Here is a 12,599-nt window from a genome sequence, read left to right as displayed (position 1 = left end):
TCTAAGGAGGTGCTAATTTATCCTCTGCCTGAGGCTACCCAGCAGGAGCTATGGAGAGATATGCAGATTCTTCTTCTTTGTTTGGGTTTTCCAGATGAGCAGATGAGGCCCAGCTGTGAAGCAATGCAAGCTGCTATGGGGCCTTGGGCCTTCTTTTGGATGTTCTGGGACCCAGCTACGAGCTTGAGACTCCCTCCTGATTGAAAAAGACAACAGCTGCCTGGCATCAGTTGCCAGCCCTTTCCACGTGCTCCTCCGTACCTCTGCACTTTACTTCCGCACCTCCTCTGAGTCTCAGTGTGCTTTTCTCTTTCCTTCTAGTTGTAGAATTTCCACTCAGCCAGCCTTCCTGTGGTTCTGGATGATGTCCGTTTTGTCTTTTAGTTGTATTTTTGAAGTGGTTGTGCGAGGTAGCAATTTCAGGTGTTTACCTATGCCGCCATCTTGGTTTCCTCCTTTTTTATTTTTTTTTATGTAGGATCAATGTAAACCCATTTTTCTCTAAGAATATTGAATGCCTATAGTTTACTTTAAAAGTGAGGATGTTAAATATTTTATCACATGTCTTTCTTGATCTTCAGATCCCTTTCCCTAGTTCTTCCTTATTCTATAACATGTGTGACTGCATGATTTATTATAGGTGGCCACAAACAGCCGTGTCTATTTATTTGACATTTTCCTTCTGGGAAATCGTGCTTTCAACAATGGACTGCAGATGGTATTAGAAGACAAGAAAATTTTGAAGGTGAATGTGTAAGCTGATTCCTCTGCTAATAAAACTAGTAGCCAGGTTCTAATAACTCTGTCTCTGTCTTCTGATGCCTTAGGTTATCCATGATTGTCGTTGGCTTTCTGATTGCCTCTCTCATCAGTATGGAATTTTGCTGAATAATGTCTTTGACACACAGGTACATGCAGGGAAACATTGGATTTAATCTACTGTACGTAGCTCCTGTAGAAAATAGGCCTTGTCTGATGAGTTGTTGAAAGTCTTTATGTGTCTGTGCCCCATTCCTGTTCATTTCTCATGTAAGACGTTTGTACAATGTGTGGGATCATTTGGTGAACTATAAAATCACTGCAGAAAAGTTACTTAAAAGTATTTAGTATTGCTCTAACCGGTTTGGCTCAGTGGATAGAGCGTTGGCCTGCGGACTGAAGGGTCCCAGGTTCGATCCTGGTCAAGGGCATGTACCTTCGTTGCAGGCACCTCCCCAGTAGGAGGCGTGCAGGAAGCAGCTGATCGATGTTTCTAACTCTCTATCCCTCTCTCTTCCTCTCTGTAAAAAAAAATAAATAAAATATATATATATTTTAAAAAGTATTTAGTATTTTCCCCTCATTTTGCTCCAGAACTTGTTCTGAACTCTAGTAAATAATATTTAGAAACAAACAATTTGGGGGTCATTCAGAAGTCTGAGATGAGACCTTTAGTATGAGGTGAACAATCACACCTCTGCCTTTACCACATATGTACCAGTTAAGGCGAGTGGCTAGTTGGCATCTAGCTCAGGGATGCAGGTCGTCCTAGATATGTGAAAAAGCCTCTTTTGGCACAACATAGCCTAAAGATATATGATTTTTCTCTGCTCTAAGAACCCTAGATAAATGAGAAATTCTTAGACAATACTATCTCTTAGAGCTGGTTTGGCTGTGAGAGCAGGAAAACCATTAGTTTTCATTATGCTTTCTTAGGTTCTTCTAGGTTTATGCCAGTGAAAGTGAAATATTGAATATATAAGACCTAGAGCCTTTGGAGAGGGGTTAAACTATTAAGTTGGCCAATTTTTAACAAATTTCTAAAATTTTAATTTTTTGTGTTTTTTTGTGTGTGATTCAGTTTGCCCTGTATGTATCTGCTCATTTACATGTTCTTTTGGGCCTTCTTTCAGGATCTTTCACTCTATAGAGATTGCTTTTTTGTTTATTCCAAAACATAAGAGAATTGCTCATTGTTCCCTTGAGGCCATTAGGCTTCTTGATTGTGTGTAATAAAGACACTGGCATATCTTTCCATATTTTTCTTCTCAGATTTTTATAGTGAAAGAAGCAGGTATTGAGAGTTTTTCTAATTTGTTTTCCTTAGCACAATGTATTAGTTTACTGTTGCTGTTGTAATAAGTTCAAATTTAGTGGCTTAAATAACGTTAATTTGCCCTGGCCAGTGTGGCTCAATTGGATGGATGTCCCATGCATGAAGAGTTGCCAATTTGATTCTCAGGGCACATGCCTGGGTTGTGGGTTAGAGTTTAGGATTAGGGTTAGGTCCCCAGTGGGGGGCATTCGGGAGGCAGTAGATTGATGTTATGCTCTCACATTGTTTCTCTCCCTCTCCCTTTCTCTCTTTAAAAATCAATTTTTAAAAATCTTTAAAAAAAACACAACAACATTAATTTACTCTCTTACAGTTCTGGAGTTTAGAAGTCTGAAATCATTTTTATTGGGCTATAGTCAAGGTGGCAGCAGGGCTGGTTTCTTCTGGAGACTGGTGGGGGAGAGTCTGATTTCTTGCTTTTTCAGTTTTCACTTATATTCTTTGGCTTATTCTTATTGCATCTTCAAAGTGCATCACTCCAAAGTCTGCTGCCATAGTAAAATCTCCTTCTGTTTCCCTCTCATAAGAACACGTGATTACATTCAGAGCCTATCCTGATAATTCAAGATAATATTCCCATCTCAAGATCCTTAACTTATTACAGCTTCAAAGTCCATTTGTTGTATAAAATAACATTCATATGTTCCAGGAATTAGGATGTAGATATCTTTGGTGGCCATTATATAGCCTATCACACACAGGTAAATAATTATTTCACATTTTTAAAAATATGTTTTTTTATTGATTTCAGAGAGAGGGAGAGGGAATTAGAAGCATCAATGATGAGAGAGAATCATCTATTGGCTGCACACCCAGGCATGTGCCCTGACCAGGCATTGAACTGTGACCTATTGGTTCATGAGTTAATGCTCAACCACTGAGTCATACCGTCAGGGCTTAATTCTTAATTTTTTAAGCTTTCCTTACCAAAACTTTACCACAGTTGCTAATCTATATATATAAAAGCCTTAGCGACCATCCAACCGTTTGACTGTCCAACCGGTAGCTATGATGCACAATGACCACCAGGGGGCAGACACTCAACACAGGAGCTGCTGAGCTGCAGTAACTTGGCAGCTGCAGTTCTTGGGTTATGCACCTGGAACCAGAGAGGAGGGAGCTTGATTCCAGGGTGCATCACCTGAGAACTGCCCTCTCACAATCCGGGACACCACGGGGGATGTCAGAGAGCTGGTTTCAGCCCAATCCCCGCAGGCCAGGCTGAGGGACCCCACCAGTGCATGAATCTGTGCACCAGGCCTCTAGTATGTAATAAAAATAATTCTGTTTTTTTGAAATCCTCACTTAAGGAGATGCTTAGAGAGAGGAAAAGAGAGAGAAAGAGAGTTTGCCGAGAGATTGCCTTCCATATGTTCCCCAACATGGGATCAAACCCACAACCCAGGTATGTGCCCTGATCAGGAATAGAACCAGCAACTTTTTGGTGCACAGGATGACACTCAACCAACCGAGCCACTGTGGCCTGGCAAAATAATTCTTGAATTTTATCTTCCTTTCCCCATTTCCCAAAGGCACCAAAAAATAATAAATAGCCCTGGCTGGTTTGGCTCAGTGGATAGAGTGTCGGCCAGCAAACTGAAAGGTCCCAGGTTCGATTTCGGTCAAGGACACATGCCTGGGTTGGTGGCTCGATCCCCAGTGGGGGACTTGCAGGAGGCATCCGATCCACCATGATTCTCATCATGGATGTTTCTATCTCTCTCTCCCTCTTCCTTCCTCTCTGAAATCAATAAAAATATATTTAAAAAATAATATTAAATAACCATATGGCAGTCAAATAAAAGAAGTGGAAAAGAAAGTAGACAAGTACACATTAAAATTGGGTGATCATTTTTCTTTTTTCCTCCTACTTTTCAGAATAAGTTGACTATACAACTTTAAATTTTCATGTGGGTCATTGGGGAAAATGGTATTTAAAGACATTTATCTAAATACTGTATACTTCTACTATTTCTGCCAGGAGATAGCTCTGTGTATATATTCTACAGGCTGGTCTGTTTGTCTTTTTTTAATGCCACAGGTGGCAGATGTCCTTCAGTTTTCCATGGAAACAGGCGGCTTTCTTCCAAACTGCATCAGTACCTTACAGGAGAGTTTAATCAGACATCTTAAAGTAGCCCCTAAATATCTCTCCTTTCTGGAAGAGAAACAAAAACTGATTCAGGTGAGTATTAAAGGATGTCCCATATGAATTAGTTTTTTTCAAGTGCTTTCTGAGTGAGGTTATTAGCATATTCTATAGAGAAATGACAGGTGCCATGTAAGCATATGAGCATTGCTAAAATCTTAGTTGTTCCAAATGGGAACAGTTTGTTTGTGGGCTCAAGTGGATAAGAGCCAGGATCCAGATTTGTTGTCTGTCAATTTAAAAGCATTCTGAAATACATTGTTAAATTGACAAGAGGGTGATTAGGTTGGGAATTTGGACTAAGTGATAGGACAAAAATAATTCCAATTATTTATCCCAAAGTAAGGTAGATTTTATTTAGCTCCTGATTGTCTCTCATGCTAAACTGGGATCTAGATCATTTGGCTATAATTTTGGCCATATAACCAAATCTGCTGCCTCCAGTTTTAAATAAGTCCTGATTTATCTTTCTCTCCTCCTCCCTCCTTCCTTCTTATCTTTTCTTCCTCCTTCCCTCTTCTCTCTCTCTCTCCCCCCCCCCTTCCTTCCTCCCTCCCTCTGTCCTCCCTGAATCATAAAGTGTGTGTGTGTGTGTGTGTGTGTGCTCAGAAGGCTAGCCATCGTGTGAAAGTAGAAGGTAATAATTGAGGGAAATGACAGTAATAGTGTTTTAAGTTAAACAGCACCTACATGAACAGTTATTTTCTTTCCTTACAGTTATTTTCTTTAACGTTTTGCTTACTATTCAGAGAAAATTGTTTTGATGTCTCTAGGAAAATACGGAAGTGTGGTTCACACGACCTCTTTCACCCTCCTTGCTAAAAATTTTGGCCCTAGAAGCCACCTACCTGCTACCCCTTCGCTTGGTACTCCTGGATGAGATGATGTCTGACCTAACCACCCTGGTAGATGGGTACCTAAACACCTACCGAGAAGGGTCTGCAGACTGGCTGGGAGGCATGGAGGTAGGTGCAGCTCTTTGTGGCTGTGTCTTGAGGACTTCTGCTTCTGCCTTATTCCTCATGGAGTGATATCCACAGCCACAGCAAATTTCACCAGGCAGGCTTGGTGATAAATATTTTTTAAAATATATTTTTATTGATTTCAGAGAGGAAGGGAGTGGGAGAGAGAGATAGAAACATCAATGATGAGAGAGAATCACTGATCAGCTGCTTCCTGCATGACCCTACTGGGGATCGAGCCCACAACCTGGGCATGTGCCCTTGACCGGAATTGAACCTGGGACCCTTCAGTCCGCAGACTGATGCTCTATCCACTGAGGCAAACTGGCTAGGGCAGTAATAAATATTTTTGAAGGGGCTATAGCTTGGGCTTAATCCATGTCCTTGAGCATTTTTCACAATATTATGTTTCCAATGAATATTTCTATCAAAGAATGAGTAAATTTAAGATTTCATTAGTTATTTTTATGATGCCAGTACAATATAAGAAAAATTATAGACCAGGAGTTGAGAAAATATTGCCCTTATCGCCTAACTTAACCCCTGGCCTATTTTGGTATAGCTCACAAACTAAGAATGGTTTTTACAGTTTTAAGGGATTATTTAAAAAAAAAAAAGTATGCAATGGAGTTGGTTTGTTTGGCTCCTTACATAAAAAGTTTGCCGGTTGTTGGATTCTCCGTTAGAAATTCTGATGCAGAATCTTAAATACAATATTAGCATTTTGGGTACGAACCCCACTAGATGTATTTCACTTTTCTTTTAATGTGTTGCTGGATTCTATTTGCAAGCATAGTTTAATGTTAGGAAATTCTCCATTTTACTAGAGCCAAGAAAGTCTTATGACTATCTCATAATGCCAAACAAAAATAAAAATACAACTTTTTTGTATTCTGCTCTCACTGTTTAATAGCAACAACAGCAACAAAGCATAAAAATACCTTGCATACCTTGTTTTACTGGATAATTTTAATGTTTTTTATTTATCATGTAAAACCAACGACAATTTTATAACTTTTTTGTATTTTGCTCTCACTGTTTAATGCTAGAAACATATTACTTTACATACAATATTAATTAAAGTTGGAATAGATACTTCAACATGATAAAATTTTCTCAAGCAAGAAGACTACATAATGTTTAGGAACACTAAAAGCATTCCCATTAATATAAAGAAAAAAATTTAAATGGTGAATATTACCATTACTTTAATATTTTTAAAATACATTTTTTTATTGATTTTAGAGAAGAAGGGAGAGGGAGAGAGAGAAACATCAATAATGAGAAGTGTCTTCTATCGGATGCCTCCTGCATGCCCCCTACTGGGGATTGAGCCCTAAACCCGGGCATGTGCCCTGACCGGGAATCAAACCGTGACCTCCTTGTTCATAGGTCCATACTCAACCCTGAGCCATGCCAGCCATACTACTTTAATATTTTTTGAAGTTATTAGGCAATGGAATTAAAAAATATATATAAACTATAAAAATTGAATAGGAGGAATTAGAATTATGACATGCCTATGATACACAGGAAACCTGAAGATAATCAACTGAAAAAAACACCCCAAACAAAAAGAGAATTTAGTAAAGTAGTGAAAAAGTATGACATAAAAAATAGCTTTCTTATACCCACATACACAGCTAGAAAATGAAAGAAAACATCAATTTGTAATTGTAACAAAAAAGGTAGATTACCCAGAAATAAGTCTAACAAGAAATGTGGAATATAGAGATGAAGAAAATGTTAAAATATTACTGAATGACATAAAAGAGAACTTGAATGGGGACACTAAATATTTTTAGTTATCTAAGTTAACTTTTAAATTTAACTCTATTCCAATAAAAATATTAACAACAGCATTATTTAGGCAAACTGTGATTATAGAGTTTATAGAGATCAATAACCATAAGTAAAACATATAAGTCTAAACCAAATAAAACAGTTTGCGACAGTACCGGTTTAGGAAGACCAATGGAAAAGAATAGAAAACCCAAAAATATATCCGATTTATATCTGCCAAGATGGTTATGATAAAGGTAGACTTTTCAATCCATGAGAAAAATATAATTATTCTGAAAATGACCTTAGCAAATGACTAACCATTGTCGGGGAGGAGAATTCAGAATTGAATTGCTATCTCTTTCATTACACTGAAACAAACTCCATGGATCGAGTATTTTTGTAAAAAATGGAATTATAAAATTAGTGGGGGAAAAACAATTTAAAAAATAATCTTACATATTCTTTCTTTCCCCACAATTTTATTGAGAAATAATTGAAAAAAGTAATGATATATATTTAAAGTATACTAGTACATATACGTTGGTGGAATGCTTCTGAGATCAAGATAATTAACACATCCTTATCTCACATTGTTACTTTGTGTGTATGTATGCTGAGAATGCTTAAGATCTACTCTCAGCAAATTTCAAGTATACAATATCGAATTATTAACTATAATAAATAACCATGCTGTACATTAATTAGAAACTACTTATAACTGAAAGTTTGTACCCTTTGAACTATCTCTCCATTTCCCCCAACTCCTGGCAACCACCATTCTATTCTCTGTTTCTATAAAATTTAGCTTTTTTTTAAAGATTCCACACATTTAAGTAATAGCATACAGTATTTGTCTTTCTCTGTCTGGCTTTTTTACTTAGCATAATACCCTCCATGTTCATCCACATTGTCACAAATGGCAGGATTTCCTTCTTTTCATTGTATGTACATATAGACACATCATCTTAATTCATTCATCCCTTGATAGACACTTAGGTTGTTTCTATTAGGTATTGTGAATAATGCAGTGTTAACGAGATTGCTGATATCTCTTCAAGACAGTGATTTTATTCCCTTTGGATATATACCAGATGTGGGATTGCTGAACCATATGGTAATTTTAGTTTTAATTTTTTGAGGAACTGCCATACTGCTTTTGATCATGACTATACCAATTTACATTCCCATGAACACTGTATGAGAATTCCCTTTTCTCCACATACCACTCCCCCCGCCCTCCCCAAGCACTATTATCTCTTATCTTTTTTATAATAGCTATCCTAACAGGTATGAGGTGATATCTTATTGTGGTTTTGATTTGCATTTTCCTGATGATTAGTGTTATCAGAGCATCTTTTCATATACTTACGGCCATTTGAATGCCTTCTTTGGGAAAATGTCAAGTCAGGTCTTTAGTTCACTTTTTAAAAATCCTCATCCAAGGATATGTTTTATTGATTGAGAGAGAGAGAGAGAGAGAGAGAGAGAGAGAGAGAGAGAGAGAGAGATATGAGAAAGAGACATAGATCGGTTGCTTCCCAGACTGGGATTGAACCTGAAACCAAGGTATGTACCCTGACCTGGAATGAAACCTACATGAAACCTATAACCCTTTGGTGTACAGGACAACCAACTGAGCCTCCCGGCCAGGCTCTTTGTTCATTTTTTATTTGGATTATTTGCTCTTTTGCTATGGAGTTGTAGGTGTATGTGTTTTTCTATGCAACAAAGAAATATTCAGAGCTCTTAAAAATTTAATAAATTTGACTTACAATTTTTTTGTATGGCGAAAAGATAGTGAACAAAAGCAAAGGCAGGCAACCTGGGAAAATTATTTACCTCCTGCAACAAAGAAGTCATTTTCTATTTCTTTTTTAAAATTTTTTTATTGATTTCAGAGAGGAGAGGAGAGGAGAGAGAGAGAGAGAGAGAGAGAGAATATCAATGATGAGAGGGAATCATCGATTGGTTGCCTCCTGCATACTCCTTACTGGGGATCAAGCCCACAACCTGGGCATGTGCCCTGACCAAGAATTGAACCGTGACCACCTGGTTCATAGGTCGATGCTCAACCACTGAGCCACACCAGCTGGGCTCACTGTATAATCCTGATACATACACACACAAAACTGGATTCAAAATATTTGTTACTTAAAAAGTAGTACTACTACAGTTAAAGACACTAGAGGGTACTATAAGAATACATTTGAATAGAACTTCACTTGCCAAATACTGTTAAGTATAGAAGTGATTTTAAGGCATGATCAGAAGTTTAATTATAGGAGATTTGTGTTCAATTTCTTTTCTTAGCCTACGTGTATGGAACTTCCAGAGGAACTGCTTCAACTCAGGGACTTACAGAAGCAGCGCAGAGAGAGAGCTGCAAAAGAATACAGGATGAATGCACAGGGCCTCCTCATAAGGACACTGCTACATCCAAAGAAATCCGTGACAGAGACAGCAAAGAAAGAGGGAAAAGTAAGGGGTGTCTTACTTTGTGAAAAATCTAGGCTAGATAAAGCTCCAAGTTTTACATCTCATGAGAATGTAAATTTGCTGAAAGAAGAAGCTAAGAGTAAACAAATTACAACAGAACCTCCACATTTACCTCACATAGAGCAGGAAGTCCACGAGGATTCCAGTAACAAAGTCATTTGCCCTGAATCAGAGGGGTTGGAGGACCAGAGAATAGGCCAGAAAGAACACCTTATGATACCCAAACAGGAATTTCAAGCAAGTTTATCTTTGAAAGAGGAGATAGAACAGTTACTAATGGTGGAAAACAAGGAAGATCTAAAACGCACAAAACAAGATGTCTCAGTGTCTCCTTCCCTTCCTCAGGAAACCAGAATGACTCCAAGTGACACCTTTCATCCTTTTAGAAAAGCTTTGTTTCCCACACTTCCTCCCTGTCCAGCTTTGGAGGAGACGGATTCCTGGATAAATTCTTCTTCAAATCTGCCTTAGAGATCTAAAATTTGTTCTTTAGGCCAAAAAGTGGCTCATTTTCCCCTACCATCAGGACTTTCCTCAGTGTTTAAATTTCTTTTCTTTTCTTTTTTAAAAATATTTTTATTGATTTCAGAGAGAGGAAGGGAGAGGGAGAGAGAGACTGAAACATCAATGATGAGAGAGAATCATTGATTGGCTGCTTCCTGCACACCCCCTACTGGGGATTGAGCCAGCAACCTAGGCATGTGCCCTTGACCGGAATTTAACCTGGGACCTTTCGGTCTGCAGACCTACGCTCCATCCACTGAGCCAAACAGGCTAGGGCTAAATTTCTCATGTTATAAATTTAATTATGCCTCAGTCATAGGCTTCCGGGGAAATTATATTCTCTTGCTTATTCCTGGGAGTGAATAAGTTAAATAATAGAAGAAATAAATTTTCTGATTATGTCACTGGGCAGAAGAAATGTTCCCAGTGGCCAGAGTGAATTATTTCTCATAATTTGAATTTAGAGGATTTGAAGAAGGGGAAAATCTTGGGTTTAATATCTTGAAAAATCTATACTTTTAAAATTTTGTTGTGTTTTTTGGTTTGAAGAGTGTTGGTAAAACTCTTAGCGATAAGTTTAAAAGTAATTGGTACCTGACAACTTTATTAGTTCTTTTTGCCTTTTCTTTCTTTTTTTTACGCCCCATAATTCTTTTTAAAAATTATTAATTAATTTAGAGAGAGAAGAAGGGAGAGAGAAAAAAACATTATTTTCTTATTCCAATTTGTGCATGCATCAGTTGATTCCTGTATGTGCCCTAATGGGGGATTGAACCCAAAACCTTGGCAACACTCTAACCAACTGAGCTACCCGGCCAGGGCTCTTTTTACCTTTTCAAAATATTTAAGTTGTCAATTATACTTCAATAAAGCTGAAAAAATACTAACTGTTTTTGAATTTTGAAAGTTTTGTCTGTCTTATGTCATAAACAAACAATAGTTAATGTTATTATCAGAAGCACTATTCCAGTTTTAATTTCAGTCCATTTACTTTTAGAAGATTTTGTCTATTTTCTAATAAAGCTAAGGCTTCCTTTGAGTATGTCTGTTATGTAAACTTGAAGTTTGATTCTACTTTATTAGCTTGGAATTGGTATATTTTCTAGGCTGAAAGGAAGGCAGCTTGTACCAAGCCTTTTATTATATTGACTAAAGGCCCAGGGCATGAAATTCGTGCACTGGGGATGGAGGGGGACCCTTAGCCCTGCTTGTGCTCTCTCACAGTCCGGAACCCCTCGGGGGATGTCCGACTGCCGGCTTAGGCCCGGCTGAGGCCTGGCTTAGGCCTGGGGGATTGGGCCTAAGCTGGCAGTCGGACATTCCTCTCACAATCGGAGATCCCTCGCTCCTTACTGCTCAGCTTGCTGCTTCTTAGCGGCAAGCTCCTTACTGGTTGGCTCGCTGCTCCTTAGCGCTACCGTGGAGGCAGGAGAGGCTCTTGTCACCACTGCTGCACTCGCCAGACAGCCATGAGACCAGCTTCTGGCTGAGCAGCACTCCGCCTGTGGGAGTGCACTGACCACCAGGGGTCAGCTCCTGTGTCGAGCATCTGCCCCTTGGTGGTCAGTGTGCATCATAGCGACCAGTCATTCTGCTTGTTCAGCCGTAATGGTTGCTTAGGCTTTTATTATATGGATACTTGTAAGTTGCTCACATTCTTTTGTGTACAATAACCAGTAAACCTGTTTTTACTTTAGGTTATCTCTTACATTTCTTAATTGGGTCAGGGTAAATAAATTGGAATATGTCTGGATTTATAGGTTCAGAGTCCAGTTTAGAAATATGTAATTATATTTTTACAGGTCTTATTATTTATTTCACTTAGGGACAAGCTATGATTAGGAACATCCTTGTCTGCATCAGCTGATTCAATTATGAATTTCACTAAAGCAGAACTATGCCCTTCCAAACTCCAGAGCTCAGATCTAGTCTAAGGTTAAGATTAATTAAGGCTAATGTTGGTCAGTAGTTAGGGCATCAGCCCTCAAACCCAAGCGTCATGGGTTCAATTCCCAGTCAAGGGCATGTACCTATGTTGTCAGTAAGGGCTCCTGCGGGAGGCAACACAGTATTTTGACTCCCAGACTAAATGAATCGTTGGGTTTCATTACAGTATTTTGTCAGAGAAACACTCATAGTCCTGAAATTGCATTTTTCTCCACATCCTTATCTAGTGTAAAGTGCCTACCTAAATTCCATGTGTACTGTCAGATCCTACCTGTCCTTTGCTAGATAGAGCATAAAAAATCTCTAGGTTGTTCAAGCCCTGTTGCTAGTACTCTGTACCATTACTCAGATATCTTATCTAAATTTTGCCCAGAATTTGGGGAAATGCTGGGTGTTTATCCCAACCCATGGTCGAGTTCTTTTTTTTTTTTTTAAACATATTTTATTGAGTTTTTACAGAGAGGAAGGGAGAGGGATAGAGAGTTAGAAATATCGATGAGAGAGAAACATGGATCAGCTGCCTCCTGCACACCCCCCTACTGGGGATGTGCCCACAACCAAGGTACATGCCTTTGACCGGAATCGAACCCGGGACCCTTCAGTCTGCAGGCCGATGCTCCATCCACTGAGCCAAACTGGTTAGGGCTCGAGTTCTTTACTG

At 38.7% G+C, this 12,599-nt stretch overlaps 1 protein-coding gene across 2 annotated transcripts in view; it reads left to right on the top strand.

The window, feature by feature from the left end:
- EXD1 (exonuclease 3'-5' domain containing 1) overlaps positions 1–10,092 on the top strand; it is a 38,119-nt gene extending 28,027 nt beyond the window's left edge. For both annotated transcript variants that reach the window (XM_014534800.1, XM_014534799.1), the window contains exons 8-12: positions 641–745; positions 828–908; positions 4,137–4,280; positions 5,018–5,209; positions 9,302–10,092. In XM_014534800.1, the coding sequence (XP_014390286.1) occupies positions 641–745; positions 828–908; positions 4,137–4,280; positions 5,018–5,209; positions 9,302–9,958 (1,179 nt within the window). In that variant the 3' untranslated portion in view covers positions 9,959–10,092. The remainder of the gene's footprint in view (positions 1–640; positions 746–827; positions 909–4,136; positions 4,281–5,017; positions 5,210–9,301) is intronic.
- Positions 10,093–12,599: the final 2,507 nt, after the last annotated feature.

Source organism: Myotis brandtii, unplaced genomic scaffold (genome assembly GCF_000412655.1).
Source record: "Myotis brandtii unplaced genomic scaffold, ASM41265v1 scaffold133, whole genome shotgun sequence".
NCBI lineage: Eukaryota > Metazoa > Chordata > Mammalia > Chiroptera > Vespertilionidae > Myotis > Myotis brandtii.
The sequence above is the reverse complement of the archived record's forward strand: the minus strand, read 5'-3'. Positions and strand labels throughout refer to the sequence as shown.